Source organism: Rhamphochromis longiceps, linkage group LG11 (genome assembly GCF_057381845.1).
Source record: "Rhamphochromis longiceps isolate RC_006_pf linkage group LG11, R_longiceps_female_GT1.1, whole genome shotgun sequence".
Taxonomy (NCBI): domain Eukaryota; kingdom Metazoa; phylum Chordata; class Actinopteri; order Cichliformes; family Cichlidae; genus Rhamphochromis; species Rhamphochromis longiceps.
The window spans coordinates 29,424,765-29,449,542 of record NC_140567.1 but is presented as its reverse complement, the minus strand read 5'-3'; the positions used below and the strand labels follow the sequence as shown (position 1 = coordinate 29,449,542).

The 24,778-nt window shown below is 39.1% G+C and overlaps 1 protein-coding gene across 2 annotated transcripts in view; it reads left to right on the top strand.

Annotated features, from left to right (window-relative positions):
- The window catches only part of slc9a1a (solute carrier family 9 member A1a), a 35,974-nt gene extending 17,182 nt beyond the window's left edge, over positions 1 to 18,792 (top strand). Inside the window, exons 4-13 of one of the 2 annotated variants that reach the window (XM_085423532.1) lie at positions 1,757 to 1,974; positions 6,383 to 6,585; positions 9,546 to 9,635; positions 12,047 to 12,117; positions 12,440 to 12,616; positions 13,434 to 13,557; positions 13,933 to 14,034; positions 16,216 to 16,297; positions 16,586 to 16,642; positions 17,142 to 18,792. In XM_085423532.1, the coding sequence (XP_085279658.1) occupies positions 1,757 to 1,974; positions 6,383 to 6,585; positions 9,546 to 9,635; positions 12,047 to 12,117; positions 12,440 to 12,616; positions 13,434 to 13,557; positions 13,933 to 14,034; positions 16,216 to 16,297; positions 16,586 to 16,642; positions 17,142 to 17,425 (1,408 nt within the window). In that variant the 3' untranslated portion in view covers positions 17,426 to 18,792. The remainder of the gene's footprint in view (positions 1 to 1,756; positions 1,975 to 6,382; positions 6,586 to 9,545; positions 9,636 to 12,046; positions 12,118 to 12,439; positions 12,617 to 13,433; positions 13,558 to 13,932; positions 14,035 to 16,215; positions 16,298 to 16,585; positions 16,643 to 17,141) is intronic. The other variant, XM_085423533.1, reaches the window with a different exon arrangement.
- The last annotated feature ends 5,986 nt before the right edge of the window (positions 18,793 to 24,778 follow it).

Genomic DNA, 24,778 nt, shown 5'->3' with positions numbered 1-24,778 from the left:
AAGCTGAATTTGATCACCCATGGAAACTAGTTACAAAGAAGAAGAAATTCTTCCTGATTCCAACATAGCGTTACATTGAGTGAGATACTCTTATGTTGTACTGGACCTCTCCTCAGTGTTTAGATGCCATAATCTTTATATATTCTTACCACTGGGTGAAAATTACACTTCTTATATACGTTCAGGAAAATTATGTTCTATATATAGCCAGTGGTTTGGGAAACTAATCTAATCTAATGCCACCTGAACCAAGCTAGGATTTAGTGGCATGTCTGTGAAGGTTCTCAGTCATCCAGGTCATTGTAGTCAAAGGAGCTTGCAAAGAAAAGCGTCTGGACTTCTTTAAGTTGCTTGAAGACGTTTCACCTCTCATCCGAGAAGCTTCTTCAGTTCTAAGGTCAAATGGTGGAGAGTCCCAGATATAAACCTAGTGGGAGTGACCCCCCACAGAGGGACAAAAGGACCCCCTGATGATCCTCTAATCGCCTGAGCCAAGGTGTGAAACTGGGTGTGGGTCCCAATCAGCCAGAGTTTCGGGTGTGTTCATTGTGAAACCTAGCCCCACCTTATCATGCGAATTCCTGAGATCAGATGGCCCAGGATGTGAGTGGGCGTTAAGGCGTCTGGGAAGGGATCTCAAAACTGGATTATAGATGGCAGAGAGTTGGTGTCGTAAACCACCGCCTCTGTTCAAAGATGGTCGCTCACAGTGGACATAGATGGCTTCTTTCACTCCTCTTTCAAACCATCTGTCCTCTCTGTCCAAAATGTGAACATTGGCATCCTCGAAAGAGTGTCCTTTATCCTTAAGATGCAGATGGACTGCTGAGTCTTGTCCTGTGGAGGTGGCTCTTCTGTGTTGTGCCATGCGCTTGTGGGGGGTTACTCCCACTAGGTTTATATCTGGGACTCTCCACCATTTGACCTTAGAACTGAAGAAGTTTCTCGGATGAGAGGTGAAACGTCTTCAAGCAACTTAAAGAAGTCCAGACGCTTTTCTTTGCAAGCTCCTTTGATTTAGTGGCATGTATAGCATTTTCTGACATACCATTTCATCAGCTCTTGTAGTACGTAGCAATTGATTTTCTGTTTACTTTCAGGCTGTTTAAGATTGCAGGTCTTACTGATGTTCCTGACGGGAGGTGCTGATGCAGTTAGTCTCACCCCTAAGTCAGGAATGATGGATATGTAGCTTCAAGGACAATCCTTTGCCTGCAGCTGTGTTGCCCCTCATATTAAAATCTGGATTTGGTTTTCTGTATTACTGGTCTGTGAAAGAGGAAAGAAAGAACTTATTGATGTGATTTCCTTTTATCATTTCTGCAAAACCTTGAAAGGCAATACTGACAAGGAGGAGGAATGTTGACCAGCTGCTGTGGATTATTGAGCATATTTGTCAGTTGCTTTTGGCCCTTTTTTTGACACACAAACATTGCATGACTAGATTAGAACAGGGAGGTGGCTGCCAGACAGGAATTGTGAGATAACTTTGTTTATTTTTCCAAATTAGTCCGTAACTGAACCTCTGAGCTTTTTTATTTTTTATTTTTTAAAGTGGTCACTCTAACTGGCAGCTCAGGAAAACTGGTACTACTTTTAACCATGTTTTCCTTTTAAAACATAAAGTGGTTCTGTGTTATATGACTTTATTGTGGTCAATGTTTTCAATTGGATGAGAAATGAGACCAAAATAACCCCACATTAATTGTTTCTGTATATCTAAAAAAAATTCTGTTATTACTATTTCTCTTCCCAGGTTAATAGCATGCGGCGCCGTGATGCGACCCTATGTGGAGGCCAACATATCCCACAAGTCCCACACCACCATTAAATACTTCTTGAAAATGTGGAGCAGTGTCAGTGAGACTCTAATCTTTATTTTTCTGGGAGTGGCCACGGTTGCTGGACCTCACGATTGGAACTGGACCTTCGTTACTGTCACAGTCATTCTGTGTCTTGTTGCACGGGTTATAGGTCAGTCCTGCTTCTGTATTTTTGCACGACTTCTTCAAATATATGCATGAAAGCAAATTTCAAGTGTGACATAGTGTATGCAACAGAGGAATATATTTGTTATATTACTAGCATTCAAGGTTAGTTTGCTTTTTGTTTTCTTTGGCAAAGGAGGTGATTGGGTTACATTGTGATTCTCATTCTTATTAAAAGAACTGGGATTAAGTGTTTCCATCATGTGTTATTACACAGCTGTTGGTGGAATTGCCCCTGAGGATTTCTCCACTGAGTTGTCACAAGTTCTTCTTGTTATTGATTTGTCATACTCTCTGTGTCTATGTCTCTCTCTCTATATATATATATATATATATATATATATATATATATATATATATATATATATATATATATATATATATAAATAAATATAAATAAAAAAAATATTAGGGGTGCAACGATACACAAAATTCACGGTTCGGTTCGATACTTTGGTGTCACGGTTCGATATTTTTTCGATACAAAAAAATGTTCATGCATTTTTAATTTGTCATTTATTAAAATTATAAATATATATTTTAACTCAAAAGTACAGTTTTTAAATTTAACCCTAACCCTTGTGCGTGTTTTTTATTTTGACAGCGAATGCGCACCTGCGGACCACTTACCAGCCCTGGTTATTTAGCTCGTCATATTGCAGCCACAGAAATTCTTTTGTCCATGAAACCATAAAGCTGCACTTTCTTTTTGCCTTATAGTCTGATTTGTCATAACTTCTCCGTTTTGTGGTAAGCTTTTCTTTGGCTGTCACTTCTTCACCCTGACCTGTCTTATTTGGCTCAGCAGAACTGAAATGCTTTTACACGCTCACTCACATAAGCTCAGCGATTCTCTACACGATCAACCTCTCACATGTTTAAGCTGCGGGAGATTTCACTTGTCATGTTTGCATAGTAAGCTAACGATTAATAAGATGATGTCAGAGGAATTGGTGCACAAATTATCATCACTCACAGATCAGTACTGTCGCTCTCTATACACAGTTCGCACGATTGCAAAGTGAAAGCAAAAAAACGAGCGCAAATTCAAACGCGACTTCAATATGTCACATATTGACAGTGGCTCACCGATGCCAATGACATAATTACCCAGCTACATTTCTGAAAGAATGCAAAAGCATTGACATATATTTTTCCTACAATAGCCCGACGGGCAGGGAAGAGAGAGATTTTGGTAGCCCGACTGAAAAAATCGCTAGCTCCGGGACGTCGGGCTAGCGATATTGCAAGCCCTGTATCTGATTGAGGAATCACTCATCTTTGGAAAAGAGAGTTTATTACAGAGAGATGGCTCTTTCCAAAATAAAAGCTATACTATCCGCTTCTTCTGGGCTATATTCTCAGCAGCATAAGGAGAATCATGTGCTAACAGCTGTCTAAATGACTCGGCTAAAGTTAGTAGCATGCTTGCTTTTTTTGTCTGCTTTCACTTGTCTTTGCACTAGGATGATGTCGGCGTAAATGTGCAGTCATATTCGTCGTGTTCCCACTAGTGCTTTCAGGTTAATCTCGTTGAAATGACCTTAACGCCACAACACGGCAAATCTCCGTTAACGAGCTACCGCCGATCGCTCCGTGCATGGGGCTAGACGGCCAACACGTTAACGAGCTAACTGCGCTAGCACACTAGTTCACACCAATGTAATTGAGCATTGCGTGGCACATCCAACATACTGTTTTACTTTAGTCCATGACTCGCTTACCTTCAGGGTCATACGTCACATGAAAACCAAAATAATTCCAAACGCCAGATCTGAATGAGGGTGGGGGAGGTGCCCTGCGCTCTTCCTTCTGACTATGCTGTCTGTGTTGAGCGCTCAGTGGATCTGCGCTGGACAGTGCAGCCTAGGCGGAGTAGTCGAACACAGATTCACTGAGCGCTCAACACAGACAGCATCGTCAGAAGGAAAATTGATAAAATAAATTACAAATGTTGTATTGTTCGATACATATGCGTACCGAACCGAAAGCACTGTATCGAACGGTTCAATATCGATACGAATATCGTTGCACCCCTAGTATATACATGTATGTATGTATGAAAAAAACACCCAGCACGCCCCTGCGGGCGGTTTATCCTTCAAGCTCGGGTCCTCTACCAGAGGCCTGGGAGCTTGAGGGTCCTGCGCAGTATCTTAGCTGTTCCCAGGACTGCGCTCTTCTGGACAGAGATCTCCGATGTTGTTCCCGGGATCTGCTGGAGCCACTCGCCTAGCTTGGGAGTCACCGCACCTAGTGCTCCGATTACCACGGGGACCACCGTTACCTTCACCCTCCACATCCTCTCGAGCTCTTCTCTGAGCCCTTGGTATTTCTCCAGCTTCTCGTGTTCCTTCTTCCTGATATTGCTGTCATTCGGAACCGCTACATCGATCACTACGGCTGTCTTCTTCTGTTTGTCTACCACCACTATGTCCGGTTGGTTAGCCACCACCATTTTGTCCGTCTGTATCTGGAAGTCCCACAGGATCTTAGCTCGGTCATTCTCCACCACCCTTGGGGGCATCTCCCATTTTGACCTCGGGACTTCTAGGTTATACTCGGCACAGATGTTCCTGTACACTATGCCGGCCACTTGGTTATGGCGTTCCATGTATGCCTTGCCTGCTAGCATCTTGCACCCTGCTGTTATGTGCTGGATTGTTTCTGGGGCATCTTTACACAGCCTGCACCTGGGGTCTTGCCTGGTGTGATAGACCCCAGCCTCTATGGATCTTGTACTCAGAGCTTGTTCTTGTGCTGCCATGATTAGTGCCTCTGTGCTGTCTTTCAGTCCAGCTTTGTCCAGCCACTGGTAGGATTTCTGGATATCAGCCACCTCCTCTATCTGCCGGTGGTACATACCGTGCAGGGGCCTGTCCTTCCATGATGGTTCCTCGTCTCCCTCCTCTTTCTTGGGTTTCTGCTGCCTGAGGTATTCACTGAGCACTCGGTCAGTTGGGGCCATCTTCCCAATGTATTCTTGGATGTTCCTTGTCTCATCCTGGACTGTGGTGCTGACACTCACCAGTCCCCGGCCCCCTTCCTTCCGCTTAGCGTACAGCCTCAGGGTGCTGGACTTGGGGTGAAACCCTCCATGCATGGTCAGGAGCTTTCTTGTCTTTATGTCAGTGGCTTCTATCTCCTCCTTTGGCCAGCTTATTACCCCAGCAGGGTACCTGATCACGGGCAGGGCGTATGTGTTGATGGCCCGGATCTTGTTCTTACCATTCAGCTGACTCCTCAGGACTTGCCTGACCCTCTGCAGGTACTTGGTGGTTGCAGCCTTTCTAGCGGCCTCTTCATGGTTCCCATTTGCCTGCGGGATCCCCAGGTACTTGTAACTGTCCTCTATGTCTGCAATGTTGCCTTCTGGTAGTTCAATCCCCTCAGTTCTGACTACCTTCCCTCTCTTTGTTACCATCCGACTACACCGACTATATATATATATATATATATATATATATATATATATATATATATATATATATATATATATATATATATATATATATATATATATATATATATATATATATATATATATATACACACACACATATATATATATATATATATATATACACACACACACACATATATATATATATATATACACACACACACACATATATATATATATATATACACACACACACACATATATATATATATACACACACACACACACACACATATATACACACACACACACACACACACACACACACACGTACGTGTGTGTGTTTTGCCGGGGTGGCATTGAAAGTGAAAGTATCAGTGACTGCAGGGTTCTCTCACTATATATATGATCAGTCATAAGTCACACACATCTTACTTGGATCATATGATACAGCATCTTATGATGGAAAGCAGTTCCAAGTTCTTGTCTTGTGATCGTTCCAGTGGTTTTTTTGTTTTGTTGTTGTTCTTTTTTTTCCAAATTCATAATTTTTTTTTTTTTTTTAATAGTTCACACAGAGGTGCTCAATGCTTTACAGTGTATGCTTTAGCATTTTTCATATTTTGAAGAGTTGTTTTTTTGTTTTGTTTTTTTCCTTTCAGGTCATTTATGTCACTGCTATAGATTTTCATATTTCAGTGGCTTTGGTTGATTAGTGTTCATGAAAATTACCTAATATTTTCAAGTGGATGTTTTGCCTTCCTCATACAGCAGAAAAAATTGCTCAAATTCTAACTGACCCTAAGAGGTTAACCCAAAGCTAGAACAGCACAGAAAGATATGGAGAAAGTTAGATATTCTTCTGAAATCTTCTGAGATTTCCGTCCTTTCTTTTTGTTGCAATCCAAAGACACTAGAAAGATTGCATTTAGAACACTTAAAACATCACTGACACACAAAGCCTGACTAATTTGTACACTGTTCTTTCCAGGTGTTGTTGGTCTGACCTTTATAATCAACAAGTTCCGCATTGTCAAGCTGACCACCAAGGATCAGTTCATTATAGCCTACGGTGGCCTGCGAGGTGCCATTGCCTTCTCCCTTGGTTTCCTGCTTAACAAAGAGCACTTTCCTGAGAGGGAAATTTTCCTCACTGCCATTATCACTGTGATTTTTTTCACTGTGTTTGTTCAGGTATGAGTACTCTATTTATTTATGTATTTATTTATTTGTTAATCAGAAAACCCCTCACAAAACTTGTAAACAGTTGGCGTTAGACTTTTGTAAGAAGTTTTAATAAAAATCCATTTTACACCTAAAGGTCACTTTATTAGATATTCAGCTGCAGTTCAGCTACTTGTTAATACAAATCTACCCAGTCACTCACACGGCAGCAACTCAGTGCATTTAAGCACTGGTCAAGATGTAAAGATGGCCTTCTGAAATTCATATCTGGCATCAGGATGGTGACTTTGAATATGCCATGGTTGTCAGTTCCAGACAAACCTGGTGTTAACATTCAGAATCAGCTGGTTTTCCCACATAGCCCCCTCTGAAGTTTAGAGAAAGAGAAAATATCCAATAAAGAGCAGTTCATGGAGCAAAAATGCTTTGTTGATGCCAGAAATCGGAGGAGAATTACTAGACTGTTTTGAGCTGAAAGGAAGACACCAGTAACTCAAATCCTAGAGCAGGAATCCACACCAAGTACCACTCCTGTCAGCTAAGAACTGAAAACTAAGGCTGCAGTTTGCACAGGCTTGCCAAAATTGGACAGTCAAAGATTGGAAAATGGAGTTTGGTCTGAGTCTTGATTTGTGCTGCTGCCGATGGGGTCAGAATTTGGTGTAAACAATGTGAAAGCATTGATCCACCCTGCCTTGTATTAAGTGTTCAGAGTGCTGCTGGTTGTGTAGGGGGGGGGGACATATTATTGGCACACTCTGGATCCTTAATACCAACTGAGAATCATTTAAATGCCACAGTGAAAAGTGGCTGGTAAGTGTAGGTTAGACATCACATCAGTTGTTATCACGATATGTATTTCTACCCACTCATGTCCATCTCTCTTTGCAAGAGAGCTCCTTTTGGTCTAGTATATTTGCATCTAATACATCTAGTTTGAATGTTTCCTGTACTGTTTGTCTGTCAATTTAGTCTCTCAGAACAAATGTTTCTGCAACCATTCATGCATGCAGAGAATTAAACTAAAATAAAAAATATTTCATAGAGCATATTTGCAGAAGGAGGCTTATTACTTCCTCCCTTAGGGGAAAAAAAAGCCTATTTTTATCACACCAGTTCCTCAGCTTCAACTCCTGTTTTCTTTTCTCTGAGCTCCTGTTTTTGAAAATGTAATTTTGTGCTGTAGGTGTGTACGCTAACACAAATGCAAGTGAGAAAATCTGTAGATCAAATGCAAAAACTGTGAAGGAGTAAGAGATATGGGTCTAAAGACATGCAGTTTTGCTCTGAAAGCTTGGTTCTGGAAACATGAATTCAAGATAAAGACACATTCAGTGTTGCACATGCATTGTGTTTTGTTTATTTTAAGCACTGCGGTGCATCACTTAGCCATGTCAGATAAACCAGTCTCCAGGTGGGATTGTAGGAAGATTTTCAGAGGTTATTTGGCCCCAGACAGGCAGCAACTAAAATAAAACCCTGAAAGCACATTCTCTCGCTTTAAAACTTAGATGTCAAACATATTTTATTCATGCTGCTGGAACTCTGGTTCTGTCGCCAGCGCAGACCAGGAGTTTGTAATTAGAAGCCTCTTTTACCTCCAAGGTTTAGTTTGTGTCTGTATCTGCATGAGCATTGTTATTTGGAAGTTTTACTGATATGAAGTGAAAAGCTTCATTATTTTATTTGTCAGTCGGCATATGAATGAGATTTCCCTTTTTTTGGGTTACTTGTGTTTGTCTCCTCGTGGCCATTACACTAGGAACTGAGCCCTTAACAAGTCTGGATTTATGATCTTGGTCATGGCTAAATGTCTAATTTAGTGTCAGTGATGTTTTAACTGGCATGACTGTTTATTCAAGATGGCCACGTGAAACTATTTCGTTTGGTAGGACATTCATGATGTTTATAATGTAGTTAAATGTTAAACTACAGTACAGAGTGTGTTATATTTCTGTAATTATGAGCAGGCATTGTTACAAGTGTAGAAACATGATAAAATTCACTCAGACTAAAAATAATGGGTCTTTTGTTCAGGCTCAGATGGCAAATTGTTAAAAAATACAATCAGTCTTATTGGGCCAGTCTGACACTGATTAGCTGTGCCAATGAGGTGAAAGTGCAGCATTTTAATCAAATCGCAAGTTCCCTGAAGAAAGGAATGTCATCTTTGAAAGTTCTTGTATATTAATCCTTATATATGTATGGAGTAAACATGAGGTGATAAAGGCAAAGGAATCCTGTGCTTACATGCCTGTATTATTAAACAGCAGGAATCCTCTGTCATCCAGTTTATGCCATTACCGTTAACCAGATGGCTGTCTTAATCTGTTTAATAAGCAGAATGATACATTCAAGCTGCCGAGGTGCAGAGCGGTGCAATTATGCCATATAATAACATAAGAACATTTCCAGTATAACTAAGTGAAAGTTAATTAAGAGAATGAAAGATGCTGATGTTTGTTTCTGTTTTTTGTCAGTTATTTCTCAATGTTTGCAGTTTAAAAAGCAGATATATTTACAAACATGAAAACAAACATTATTAGGCATTATAAGATGGGGAGGATGAAGGGAGACCCGTACAGAAGACTTGTTCGTGTTATGCAAATTTTTAGCTCCATTTTTACATTTACTATGTAACAAACTAGTTATACATGATTTTGTTGAAATCTGGGACTTCCTGTACATTCCAAAATATTATGTGCTGTGGGATTTTCTAACAAATGTGCATTGTAACACTACTCAGCCTTCAGCTGATTTCGGTAACCGGGACTGATCTGATTTAAAAAGTGTGGAGCTTCTTCATGACTTTGACAAAGAGATGCAGAAATGTTAGAAAAACACTACAATAAGTTTTAATTGTTTGAACAGACGGGTAGATGCAGATACGTTTCTGTCTTTACCACGTTAACCACTGTAGGGAGGTGTGTACATTGCATAATGTTTTCTTCCTCTTATCCTCCTTGAAGGGCATGACCATCAAACCCCTGGTGGAGCTGCTGGCGGTGAAGAAAAAACAAGAGGCCAAACGCTCCATTAATGAAGAGATCCACACCCAGGTACAGCCTTCTGCCTTCAGCCATTCACAGCAGTCAACTGTCAGTTGCAGTGATTGCACAGACAGATGACTCAGAACCTTTTGGGATGTATTTGACAAATACTGGAATTATTTGAACTAGTGGAATTTCAGTTCAATGCAGTTTTATTTATGTAGCACCAAACAGTCACCTCGAGCCACTTTATTTTGCAAGGAATGTGTGCAACATCCACCCAACCATCAATCAGTCCTTTTTCTTAGCTGCTTATCAAACTTGGGGTCAGTGGAATCTAGAGCCTATCACAGCTGTGGGTGAGAGGCGGTGTAAAACCTGGACAGGTCACCAGTCCATGTAAGAGCTAACACAGAGAAATAGATATCCAGGCACCCACGTAGCCACACCTATGGGCAAATTGCAATCACCACTTAAGCTAACAAGCATATGTTTGGCAAGAAAGGTGTTACACATTCCTTTCAGTGGTAGTTATGTAATATTCTCCTGAGAGCTGAGGAAAAAAGAATCTTTCCATTGAACTCTTTTTTTTTTTTTTTTTTTTTTTTGTAATCTCCTGCCTCTTTGGAGCTAGAAGAGGCCACACAAACACATGAGAAAGCCAAGGATGTCCTCTATTTAGTACATCAGGCCTGGTAGGGTAGCTCAAATAAGTCAAAAGATATAGACCAAAAACAAATGCCCATTAGAGAGGACATAAATGAATAGCCTGGTTCTCAGGAGGATATGTGAAATGCTTTTCAACTGATGAGGCCTCTGAGGTCGTTTAGGTTTTCAAACTTTGGTCGTTGCTCCCACCTACTGACAGTGTGGTGGTACTGCATAGTTGTATAACGTGTTTGATGTACACGCAGTGATTGTCAATTCACACTTGGATCATAAAATTAGTTTTTGGTGAGCCGTACTATAATACCAACACTTTGGTCGTACAGTTTTTCTCCTTTTTTCTTTTAACTGTCTGATTTAAGTCAAACTCATCACATCCAAAAGCATGTCTGGTATCTGTACTTTTTGATACTCTAGAAATTTTAACCGCAGTGGTTCACTGACCTACTGTTAAAGTCATTAACCCATCTCAGAAAATTAGACTGCACATGAGCAGACACACAAACATGCACACAGGCATCTATGAGTCACCAGCTTTTGATGCAAAATAGGCAGGCAGCCCTAATGGCTTGCCCTTCACTGTAAAACACCAGAGGTTAGATTCACTGAGATGCTTGAGGAAACTCTGCACTAAGTTATATTGTGGCAAATAATCTGCATACTAGCCCATTTTCTGCCATCTCCATTGTGTTTGGTTGCTTTTCTTCATTTCCCAGTACATTGCTGCTGGGATACATTTCTCAGCTTGGCATTGGTATCAGAATGTAAATTATATTCCGTTTGTATAACTATAGAGCTGAAAAGGAAAATATCACCTTGAGATGGTAAGATTGTTATCACTACATAATGTGGTGTGGTCATAAAGAGTTAAATCGGACACAGTGTACTGGTTTCTGTATTGAGGTGTTGAATAGACATAAGCTGGTCTAAGGAGAAACCCCACAGTTAAGGATTTTGTAGCTGAAGAACATTACAGAATGGATCCCTATATATTGATCTTTTCATTATTTAGCATCCATTGCTGCCACTTTTAAAAATGAGACCTTTTAACCCCCACTGTTCAGGGCAGTCAGTCTTTATGTGAATCAGTTACTCCTGACAAAGCAGAAGTAGATTGCACAGTTCTGCTTAATGACTTGTTCCCATAGCAACACCGACTGTCAGACTGTCATCTGCAGGCTTAGTCAGAGCACCGGTCTGATTGGCGAACCAGCTGCAGGCTGAGCAACAAATCCATTGGTGTGTTTCTTCAGTTCTCTGAGCAGGCATGGTGCCACTGTTAAGAAATCCTGTCAAATCAATCACCTGGCTGCTGCTGCTGCTGGTCATATCTCATAGATTCTGTTTTAACCTGAATTGTCGGCTGCTGTTTAGTACAACGATGATGATGATGTCGGACTAATCTCAGAGGGTGTTTACAACAAATGTAACAGCAGTAATGCAAGAATTACAAGATGTAGCTGAGTATTGAGTGTAGTATAAGAGTGAATGTAATCATGGTTACACGACAAATACTTTCACATTCAAGTGGTATGCTGTAGATGGAGGGATGCAAAATATAGAAACTTGCAATTGTTACTTACATAAAAGAAATTTGCTCTAAATCCAGTAAATGTAATATGTTCCTTTGGATGTAATTTATAATAGATGGAGGGTTACTTTTTGCGTCTTTGCACCACTCTGAGCCTGTTTTACTATATATGAGACTTCTCCCCAGAGAGGACCTGGGTCAGTAGAGTCCAGAAAGTCTGATTCATTCTGGAGTACAATTTTAAGGCTCTTCAGCAACTATTGTGGCTTTTTCCCATCCCCAGTTCCTTGACCACTTACTCACTGGCATCGAGGATATCTGTGGACACTATGGACATCACCACTGGAAGGACAAGTATGGATTTTAAAGAGAATCAATCTGACATAACATTATTAATTTTATAACTCAAATACAGCTAACTGTAACAATACTTATTACAAATTACTTGTATGTATCGACTAGTTTGAAATATTTAGTAGTTGCTCTTTTTTTTTTTTTTTTTTTTTTTTAAACTTGTTAATTGTCAAAATTGAAAATGTTGAACTTGGCCTCTTCTTCATCTAATTACAACATATTTATTTATGTCAATAAATGCAGAAATGCTGTTGCCAGTAATTAATTCATGTATTTCACTCTTTGTCTCTGTCTTAATTTTTCGCTCCCTTTGTCCTCTCAGACTCAACCGCTTCAACAAGAAGTATGTGAAGAAGTGCCTGATTGCCGGCGAACGCTCCAAGGAGCCGCAGCTCATTGCCTTCTACCACAAGATGGAGATGAAACAGGCCATTCAGCTGGTGGAGAGTGGAGGGGGAATCAAGATGCCTTCTGCTGTGCCTTCCACTGTTTCCATGCAGTGAGTGCTAAACAGCATCGTGCTCAAAGTCATTTTTATCGTAATGTTTTTTGTTTGTTTGTTTTTTACAGTGTTGGGAACATTTAGGTGAACGCAATTCATCTACTCACTAAATTGTACAACAGTAGTGACATTAAGGCCTGATATGGTGGCGTAATACATAACCACAGTAAAAAGTTGACAGGCTTAAATTTCACTGATATCATAAACATGAGACACAAATGAACATATGACCATATATATGCTCATTCTTTGTGTGTGTGTTCGTACATAATTATACATTTTTTAAAGACATTTTTAGCCCTTTTTTATTATCTTTTGGGTTTGTCCATAGCTTTGAAGTTGGGAAGACTGATGACAGGAAATGGCTCATGCTTAAATGGCCACTGATGCATTACAGATTCTTTGCTAATACTTTTGTATAAACAACACCTTCTCTCTTGTTTTTCTTCTACCAAGTAACAAGGAGTGTTTGGTAACTGTAAAGGTCTTCTTGGATAGTTGTATTATCCAAGAAGGATAAGCAATCAGTGTTAAATCACTAAAGGATCCTTGACTAGTCTTAATTTCTAGTGTAAGTGAGTCGATCTTCACCAATTGTGAAATGGTGTGTGTGCACAGTAGGAAACAGTAGTATTAACACAAAGGAAAATCCTTTGTGTTATGTTGTGCAGAAAGATAAGTAGCTGTGCTTCATCAAATGTGTCTAATCTTTAAGCATCATCGATGTGTTTATACACGTTTAAGTTGTGTAACTGTTGTGCTATACAAACACTGTTATTTTTTTATTTTTTTTCCCCCCCTGTGTCATTGTCAGGAACATCCAGCCCAGGCCTTCTACCAAGCCTGCACCAGAGCGAGCTATTCCACAGCTGTCTAAAAACAAAGAGGAGGAAATCCGGAAAATCCTCAGGACCAACCTTCAGAGGACACGACAGAGGGTAACTTTGCTTACAAATGAATAGTTAGACTCTTTATTGATATGCTTGTTTCTCATCTGGATGAAAAATTGCCCTTGTCTCAATGGGAGTTAAGCATTCCATAATAAGTATTGATTGGTGCTCACAAGGGATCTCCCTCCCATTAGTTCATAACACATTTATTGATTTTTGAGATAGACTTGGAGTTAAAATAATTAGTTCTGCACATTTTTATTTATTTTATTTTATTTTATTTTTTTTTGGTTAAAGGACACAAAATTAATTAAAATAATAAAAATAATTTTATTAGTTCTGATCATAACCTGCCTAAATGTGCAGTGATGTTTGCAGGACTGCAATCTCTTTAACGTGTGTTCATGTGTCTGTCTTTCTCAGCTGCGCTCGTATAACAGACACACACTGGTGGCCGATCCTTACGAGGATGGACTCAGCGATTTATTCCTAAAGAAGCAAAAGATGTTTCAGATAGAGAAGAAGGTAAGTTTCAGTTTTTGAAGTCGAATTTTTTCAAACAAACATTTGCCAGAATAAATAAATCTGTATTGAAGAAAACAACCTATTGTGACTCAAAGTATATTTCATAGAACCAAAGGAGCAGTTTTTCTACCTTTTTTTTTTTTTTTTTTTTTTTTTTGTACTGGGTAGCCAACAGTATAATGATTCAACTAAAACTATGATTTGTGTTTTAATTAGAGTCCACCCTCAGTCTCTTAAATTAATTTTCCTGTCACAAATAGGAGCTGATTGATTCTCACAGTTGAGTGGCTCTGTGATTATTTTCATTTTAGCCAGCCTGTAATTAGATAATAAAAATAGACTTCTGTTTAGGCTAAATTGAATGTGCTAGAAGTTACTGTAGGCTCAAGATGATGTCTGCAGAGTTTAATGAAGCGACACATAATTTTAATAAAGTTTCTGTATAACATTGATTAATGATGTCTCTATCTCTGAGCTGGTTCAGTTTGGTTGCTGTATTTTCCAACCAATTACATGAGACAGAAACTGGATTTCTTGCCATCTGAGTTTTGTACATTACTGATTTTGAATGTTTAGATATAGAACTGTGAAAAAGTCTCAAGTCACCCACGTTTCTTTGTTTTGCGTACAAGGAGTCAGGCTTTATTGTAGTTTTTTTTCTTCTTTTTTTTTCCCTCCCCCAAAGTGATCTTGAACAATAGTTCTTCAGCCTTTCTAAAGGTCTTACAAAGTTTGTCTTTGAAGATTGTGTGCTTTTCCACCCATTTTGTTTTACCTCACTATTTTCAGAGCAGTGTTGTTGTTTGTTTTGTTTTGTTATTTGTGTGTTGTAAGCTGCTTAACACTGAGGGATGAATCATTCAGGCATAAAAAAAAACACCTAACTCGAGGGATGAACCAGTGTTGTGTCTGCACATACCAGACAACTTAGCAAATAATCAGTTTTAAATTGTATTTTTATGCATTAAAGGCACTAGCAGCCTGTCACAAAAACGCATAATTTTTTCCTTTTTTATTTTGTTGAATCTGTGACAAATGGAAAATTTAATACAATTTGACAGACGGGGTGATTTCACAAAGGGATATTAGCCAGAAACTTGGCACAGCTCAGCCTGGTGTGCAGAGTGTCCTTAAAAATTAAGGAAACTGGACAAGTGGAGGACAGAAAAACTGCTTATAGCAGATAAGCAATATCTGAAAGTCATGTCCTTAATAAATAGGAAAGAATTCAACAAAGACCTGAGAAGGAACCTAAGAGATGCATCTGGCCCTTCAGTTAATCTATCTACTATTTGCTAAAGCTTCATCAGAAATGGTCTCAGAGGAAAGAGGGGTTGTCAAGAGCCAAAGGAAAGATAGTAGGGAGAAAAGGCTGAGGTAGGACAAATTACACGACTGGGCTGAACAGGTGTTCACTCCAGAACAGGTGTTCTGGAGTGATGAATTTATATTAGAAAATTTTTGGATCAAATCGTTGTCGGTATGTATGGAGTAGCAGTGAGTGTCGACAGCCATCTGTAAAGCACAATAGAGGCTTTGTCATGGTTTGGGGCTAAGTTTCAGGCGGTTGTGTTGGGCAAAAATGATGGAATTATGAATGAAAAGTACCATCAGATTTTGATCCAGCATGCAATATCATATACAAGGCCTCTGATTAGCAAGAGCTTCATTTTTAAGAATGACAATGATTCCAAACTCACTGCCATTGCAGTAAAAGCATTCCTGGAGAGAAAATTACACAGTGGCGCACTGTCAATGATGGATTGGCTGTCCCACAGCCCAAATATTAATATTATTGAAGCAGTGTGGGATCACCTTTAACAGCCAAAAAATCCAGCCAACATGCAAAGAAGAGCTTTGAATGTCCTGCAAGAAACCTGGAGAACTGAAAACTTACTAAAGAAATTACAAGAAAGCTTTCTTAAGAGGCTTCAGTCAGTGCTAAAGAAGAAAGGTGGTCATAGCAAATATTCACTTTCAGGCTTGTTAGAATTGTACAAACTCTATTTTTGTCTTTATAAACTGTATTTTCATGCATGTTTCCATGTTTCAATAAGTGTTGCACCCCTTTTCTATGGCCAGTTTTTGACACTTGTACAACACTGTATTATATGTTTTGCTTGATTACATGGAGAAGGCTAAACCATCCCACACCAACAATATCTGTTTTTTTTTTCCTAGTTAAAGGAGATGAATACCTACCTGACGGTCCCTGCCCCTCCCCCTGATTCCCCGACCATGTGCAGAGCCAGACTGGCCTCAGGTAAATGCATGTCTGAATCATTCTTAGCTCCAGCCAAATGAAAACAGCCAGTAGTCTCAACCATCTTACTTTCAGGTACCTCCTGAAATAATGTAAGAAAATGTCTTTAATGGGACACAGAAGATTCAGAGATTGTATTTCGTTAGGGTCACACGATACCATTTGCAGAGCAATAAAGACCATAGAAACACTATTACCGTTCCCAGCTGCAACAAATATTTCCCCACTAATGGAAATGTGTTTGCATGTGCCAGCCAGCATGTAAAACAATATGTGGTTTTATTTTAGGCAAACATACTGATTTCAAACCTGATCAGGTGCAAAAAGGAAACAAAATGTGTTCAGGTATGTTGTGAGCGTAGAGAAGATTAATTGTAAGCCGTGCTATCACATGAGCAATTCTAACACGCATGTGTCAGTTACCCTGCTTGTAAGCACTCAGTAATCATTACTAATGATGTGACTCATTACTAAACTGATAAAAGCCACGTACAGGTGATTTATTGTAGCCAAGCATATTGGAGTTGAGCATGTTACATGTGAGGAGTTTCAGTTTGTGTTCTTCACTTTAACTGAAAGTTGGCATGTGGTGCACCTTTAATTGATCATGACTAACTTTACCCTATTTTTTGTTACACTAGAAATAATGGGAACGGTCCTAAAGCCTGTTGTTGTGTAGTTTTGTGCAGTGATTCTGTTGCCCTTAATATTTGTTCATCTACTTGTACATCCACTGGTACTTGTTCGTGCATGCTGAAGGAATGATTGTGTGATATTATATCCCTTTTAAAGGCTGGTGAAATAAGTTGAAATCCCTCATATTCTACCTGTGTCCTGCTTATAGACCCGCAAGCCTACAGCATTAAGCCTGCATCGAACAAGGTGCCCATGATCCAGGTAGACCTGGCCTCTCCTCAGTCTCCAGACTCAGTTAATCTGTTGGATGAGTTCGGACAGGCTAACCAGCAGGAGGAGGAGGGCCTGATGATGAAGCCCCCGTCGAGGCCACGGGAAGCTAAAAAGCCGAGTGAAGAGGATGAAGCAAAAGATCAGCAGAGATTAATGAGGTGTCTGAGCGACCCTGGTCCCAGTGCAGACGAAGATGAGGATGGGGCCTTCCTCCCCTGAGACGACAGACTAGTTAGAGGGAAGAGGGCTGCTTCACCGCTCTAAATTATCTCTTTGGTTCAGAAACCAACAAGCCAAAACTGCAAATGCTGTATGAACGGGAAACAAAAAGCAAAAGGAGAGTTCCTGAGAACGGCAGGGGGAAGAGTCATTAGTTTGTGATTCTCATTGCTCTTTATTTTATTAGGTAGCAGTGGTAGAGCGACAGCTGGAGATGGTGGAGGGTTTTGATGAAAGTCTGAGACATTCAGGAAAGAACTATGCATTACCAAAGGTTTGGACTGTTCCAGTTTCAGACGATCTTGTTTTTACTTTAGCATCAGACTGTTTTTTTTTTTCGTCTTGATGATAGTGTTGTTGTTAGTTTTATGTTTGGTCATGTTTTTACAGCTTCTGTCTTCAAAAACCACGTTCTCACTTGCTGGGTAAGCCACAAAAACGACTTCAACCTAGCTTTGACTTTTATTGCACTCGAGTTTCTCGCCGTCATTCTGTCACTTAAAGTTCCTGGGCATCCAATTGTTTAGATTGTAGCTTTTTAGAAATTTCTAGGCCTTATTTGATGTCAAACCTTTTCACTTGGTGCATTTTTAAAAATCGTATCTGTTTTTTATGACATACTTTAATTTCAGGGACGCAAACATCTGTTTGTGGGTTATGGGTTGAAAGCTGGATGTTTTTTAGTCGCTGTGTAAACCACAGTTGTTTTCCTGTCTGTTGAGCGACTTTATGGGGTCTACAACACCTACAAACCCGAAGAGTTTTACAAATTTCTTAGGCCGTAAAGCAGTACAGATGTTTTGATCTGCCAGTATACATATAAATTCTCCACCCAAGTTAAATCACATATTGTCATATCCTTTTATGTATGTTTTATTTTCAGTTAATAAGACCCTTTAAAACTCACTCAAGCATCAGTAGAGTTGTCAAAGTAGATGTTATTAATATACTGCCCATCAGCTTTCACACTCATATTTTAGACCCATATGTATTTTAAAGACCTTTAACCTTTTTTTTTGTAACTGGCCTCATTGAGAAACATTTTTGCCTCGCATTATTGTTGAGGGTATAATAGAGCTGGGCGATAGAACGATAACGATATGTATCGCGATATAACTTTTACTCGATAGAGAAATTAAGCTATCGCGATAGACCTCGCCGCTCTTGTCCTCAAAAAAAAAAAAAAAAAGGTCAGCCAATCCAAATTAAGTAGCCCAGAGCCAAACCAATCACAGCCGCAGCGTCACGTCGCGTGACTTGTTACGTACAGCACAAGTGCCAAGCCGCACGTGTGTTTGTTTGGGAAGCAGCCAGCGGGTAATGGAGCCAGCGCGTAAAGGAGGAAATGAGTGTGCCGACTAGAAAAATCAACCGAGCGTGACCGAAGAGAAAACAGATGATGGTTCCAATGCCGGAGAGATTGTCAAACGGAAGAGCCAGAGAAGTTCCGTAGTGTGAAGGTATTTCGGCTATTTCAAGTCTGACAAAAAACAGAGTAGCGTGCACTGTAAATGTGCCGAAAGCAAGTCTGGAAATACAATAAACTGGTGCATGCGTCACACTGTGCGCCACGTTATTGTTTCGGTGAAATGAATTTCTACAATACTGTTACTGTTAATTCTACTCTCTGCAGTGTTTAAATGCTTACATATACACACAGTTACTGTCCCTCCACACATACGACTCTGTTCTGCTTCTATGCCCCAGCTTTGTTTACTTTTTCCCACCGAGGCTTCTAGACTTCTGATTGGCCAACATTTCGGTACGGTTAGGAATATAGCGCCACCTGCTGCTTTGGCATGTTCATAGCAGCGTTTTCCTTCATTTCTGCCTTTATGTGTGGACGGGATTATTTTTTAAAACGTAAACGGAAAATCTCCGTTTTCAAAAATACCCGTGTACGTGTGGACGTAGCCTCAGTCTCTGACTGGAAGCGCTAATTCGTCATTCGGCTTTTGTCAGACTAAAGTAACTGTTAAAACTGTTTGAAAAGCTAAGCTATACAACAAGGAGAGATTGAGAATTTCCTTTTAGTTCTCAGTTTATTTGATATTGACAAAAGTTAGTCAGTTTTGTCTGTTCTTCTGTAAAACAAACTAAGATTTATTTTTAGAATTAATATTTTGTTTCTAAGTGGAATTGACAATTTAGTAGTCTGTTTCGTTTGTTCTATTTTGAAACTTAAACGCTTTAGCGGCTGCCTTTTGTGTAGTTTGCAATATTTGCCTTTATTTATCTGAAAAAGTCTCATGTTCCTTAAGTACATCTACCCTGTTGAACTTATTATGGGAAATAAATATTTAAATAAAAACAAGCTGCTGATTATTTCACATTTTACTTGTGAGCAACGGCACATTTAAATCTTACAAATATAGTTATTTGGCTTATATCGTGATAGATATCGTTATCGCCTGAAATGAAAAAAAACAACATATCGTGATATGAAAAAATCTCATATCGCCCAGCTCTAGGGTATAACAAGAGTTGAGAATTGAGGGTTAATTTGTGCAGAAATCAGTCCATGCCTCCTAACCTTCTTTAAAAAGCTAAGACTGCAGGCATGTCATGGCAAAAAAAAATCTAACTCTATGCAGCTCTGTAACAAATTCAGACTAAAAAAAAAAGCTATATTAATGAATACCATTCATAAATTATGGCTTATACACATCATTGCTGAAGGCAAAGTTAAATCTACCCCTGGCATTAAGACAGTCTTTACACTTAACTAGAGTTTTTTGCACATCTAAGCAAGACTGAAACATTACCTGCAGGCATGAAAACTGAGTCTAGTGTTTCTTTGATGTTCTTTATGGTTGAGCAGTGTGTTTGTAAAATACATCCACATCTTTTTACAGAGCTACTCAGTGATTTGGAATATATAACATTCGTTATTTAAGTTACTGATGCGATAAATTGCTGATTCCTGCTTGTCTGGTTAAATTCAATAAAAGGACAGTGGCCGATGCCACAGAGTTATTAGACGCGGGTGAAAGAACAACTCATGGGTTTAAAATCATATCGCTTGAATCGAGTGATGAATTTGGTTGTTTTCTTGGTGTAATTAACAACGGAACCCTTTTCAAGGTTCTTAAACCACAAACCTCACGTTACACCCGAGGAAAGAATAGAAGCGCCTGACTGTCCTTAGCTCCTCCTCCCATCATCTGCAAATTTCTAGACGTGGTTACTGTAGCAGGGGATCACATGCACTCATCTGAATGCGTGTGAAAGGGAGTAAATCTCAGCATAGCTACACCATTGCAGTTGAGTTTGGTTGTCTAAAATCAGTTACAGCTCACAGACCTTTAAACATCTCATTTCCCTGTTTCCTGACTAAATTGAATTTCCCTTTGCTCTGAAATGTCAGCATGTCTGTTAGACTATCAGGAGATATGTGGTGAAAATGTCAACAAGGATGTGGTCAAAGACCAAAGAATTGTACCAGAACCTGACTTGCAGAACAACCCTCCAACCTCCTCTTTTTAAAGTTCCCTTAAAGGCTGTAATATTTACACGCAGCTTTTATGGCCGTCTAAATTGGCGTTGAACTGAAATTGCTGAAATCCTGAGAGCAGTTTCTCTACATCTCTTTATCATCGTCCCAGGTGATCTAAGTTTTAGCAACTTAAAGGCACTTTGCTCTTAACCCTTTAATGCTTTGCAGAATCTGACTATTAGATTTTAGGAAAGTTGCAGCAAGTAATACATTTCTAAAAGGACTCCTACTTATTAGTATGTTTAACTGTTTAGATGCAAAGCAGGTCCCAGTGTTCAAATTCTGTCCAATTACAACACGCTCACAATACCTGTGCATGTGCTCAAGCAGAGGGAAGCCAAAGGAGGCACATTTAGATTAAAGCAGTTCCTATAACAAGACGCCACATCGTTAATTTTTATATTGTATTGTTATGTTATTCCAAAGAGTTGAATTTCTCCAAAAAAGGAAAAAAGAAAAAAGAGAGAAACCTTTATTTTTCATACCAAATGCATATTTTGGGCAAACGTTATCACACTCCATGGAGGGTAATGTTTGGTGCAGAAAACTTTAAACAGAAGCCATACAGCCTATAGAAGAACCTATTTTATTGTAACCATATATATTACAAAACGTCATGTAATGATCACTCTTGCCTTTGTTTTGCTTGTTGCACGAACAAAAAAACAAAAGCCTTTTAAAGTTAAACTGCCTGTTTTCTTCATACATTCTTCACATTTTTGCTTCTTGCTCACTGAATGTTTTTCTACACTGATAAATTGATCATCAAGCGGTGCGAGAGCAGAGCCGGATGTTTGGGATCGGTGTCATTTGTTCTTGTCAGCAAGTTTATGCAGAAACTACAAAGCGAAACTTAATCACACTTCATGCAAAGAGTTGGAGTGTGTACAAAATAGAAGTGATTGTAAAAGTTTGGTGAGGATCGGGATCGTTGTTGGGTAATCCATCTTTGTTCTTTGCAGAAGATGTGCTGTCCGAGTGTCCTTCTAGATTTAAGTTGTGATGTTGAATTTACAGAATCAACGGCGTTGGCTCGCCGGTGTTGATTTCATCTTTTTGTTTTCTTGTCATATTTCTGTGTTCATTGAAACACACCCTGTGCTTTATTTGTTCTTTCATTTCTTTTAAAGCGTTGTTTTTATGAGCTTATTCCAGTGTGAAAGTTTTTATTGTAAGTATTGTATCTGATGTTGTGCACTGCGTCATTTCATGTGCTTTTCAGAAGGCTGTACTGTGCGTTTTCTCCATCTTATGCTTATGTTTACGTTTACCAGGAGTTTGGAAGCATTTGTCATCTGTGCTTTGAAAGGTGGAGTTCAAGCTTTACAGAGTAGAAATGGACTGACTTGCTTCAAAGTATAAGTAAAGCTTTATTACTCACTCGGTGTTCCAACCAACAATCAACCAAATTAACCTAAAGTAGCTTTTGCATGCTTTTTTTTTCCCCTGAATAGTTTTGTGTTTTCCTTGATCTCCAGGCAGCTATCGTTTTCTGTTCATTGACTACAATATCTCAAATCTCTGTGAAATCTTCAGCTCAGTCACTCCAAAGGTCAAGTCAGCATCTGCATCTGATAGATTTTTGAAATGCACTAATATAGTGGAGATTCCTCCCATTCAACATATCTGTTGGGTATCATGTTAGTATTGATGGATATTAATGAAGATTTGACAAGAAAGGGCAGCACAATAAGTGTAAGCACTAATTTGGTTATGACTACATGGGCTAAGACATGCTAAAACACTGGCCGTCGAAGTACTCCTAACATTTCACCAGCTGGGCAGTATGAGGCTAATGATTATTAAAGGCAGTAATCTGAGAATGACACATGTTTATATCAGCACTGTAATGACATCCAGTGGCATTACATCGCCATCCAAAGACTGTTTCCGTCTTCATTTGTGTTTACTAGGCTCTGTTGTGTGTCACTATTTAATGCTGAGCACTTTAGTCAAGCGGTACCTTTATCTTTTAACACAAACGTTACAGACGGAGCAATAATGATAGTGATGGATTGTACACGCTGTGTGCGATTGTCAGCCGAAACGTCACAGGATAAAGGAATGTACTTCTTGAAGGGCCTTATTATCAGGCATGGGTTTGATGTTCTTAGTCGTAAAGCAGAGAAGCTGGAAACGGTGGATTATAGTTCCCTTTTAATTCATTTGTTTATTTTGTGTCAGTCATTTGTTTGTTTTCAAATGGAATTTTTGCATTGATTAAAGGTTATTTTTAATTTTATATACATATGAATGATAATATAGAAAAATATAGAATAGCAGATTTTATTATATGATGTACAAATCTGAATCTTAAGGATGTCATGTGTGCACTTTCTTGTTGAATAATCTATAGCTTTCAGCATTCCATTGTAATGACCTGTAAAACTAACAACTGGTAATAAAACCACATCTGAAAGTATATCTGAGATTAAAGGTTTACTTTATGACACACCTGAGTCTGACTCATCATTTAAAGAGTTGTTTTGTTTCCTGAACTGTTGGTACAAGGTAGGTTGGATCCCTGCATCGTTCATTTATGCCACATTCTGACCCTACCGTCCCAATGTCACAGAACACACTGAGACTTGTTAGATCAGGCAACGTTTTTCTGATGAACCCATGTGAATCATTGCTTCAGTTTCCTGTTGTCACCTAACATGCTTTTCTGCACACCTTAGTTGCCACAAGTGGTTTTTTGAGTTCAAAGCAGTCCAGCCATTCTCCTCTGACCTCTGACATGAACCAATACCAAATATAAGTGACTCAAAAAGTTCTGCTTGTTTGATCTTTACTTAAAGTTTAGCTCTCTGAACGAGAAGACATGAAAGTGGATTCGCTGTCATCTACTGATGTTTGTTTGCTTTCTGAGCAAAAGAATTATTACATCATTGCTCTGCACTGCTGCGATACATTAAAAAATAAGAACTTGACGAATATATTTAAATACTAATACAGTGTTTATTTCTGAATTTCTGCCTGTTATATTGGACTATAATTATTGAGGAGCCAATGCACAAATAGAATCTGAAGTCTTGATTTCATAAATGCATCTTCTTATTCATCTGGTTTGTAAAGCCTTAACCTGCAAATTTCAATCAGCAATGACAGATGAGTGCAGTGGATTAAAATCCTTCTAAAATGTAGTGGATAAGTCATAAGCTGAAGTTATTCCAATCAAGTAAAACTGCCACAAAAATACAACGGCTACTGAAGCAATTGTGTGAAAGGGATCAACATAACTCCCTGGATGGATCATTACACTAGTTTGAACGTGCAATAACCTTTTTTAGCCAGAAGGGGAGTCCGCTTCATCTTATAATTAAAATAAAGTCAGACAGCAGTCAGACCAAACACTGTCCCAAAAGTAAAATATTAAAGGGATGAGTTGGATTTATATATCTTGGAGACATTTTATAATTGGATGCTGAGTCTAATAAACTCGGAATGAACTGTCTGCCTTGTTAAAACGTAAGGGTATTACTCGGGTTGGCAGTGCTGCAGCTTGCTGGGAGATCCAGAGAGAAAGCTGCAGCCGCTGTAGCGATAGTTTGTTTATTCCGTCTTTATATCTGTTAAATGGAAAATCACAATGACTCGTGTGCTTCTTAACTAGCTTGGCCTGACAAACACATTTACTCTGTAATACTTGCAGAATGGATATGCTCTGTTTATCATAACCACCCATTAAAATTGATGGCATTTGTCGCATTCTATCAATTTTCAGCAGAGACGCTTGGTTGCCAAGTTAATTTTACATCTGAAGAGTCTGATTTGAGACTCCAATTACTGTAACTTTTGTTGGCTTAAAAATCCTCTTTGTATTTAAATTTGCCGGCATTTAGCTGAAACTCATC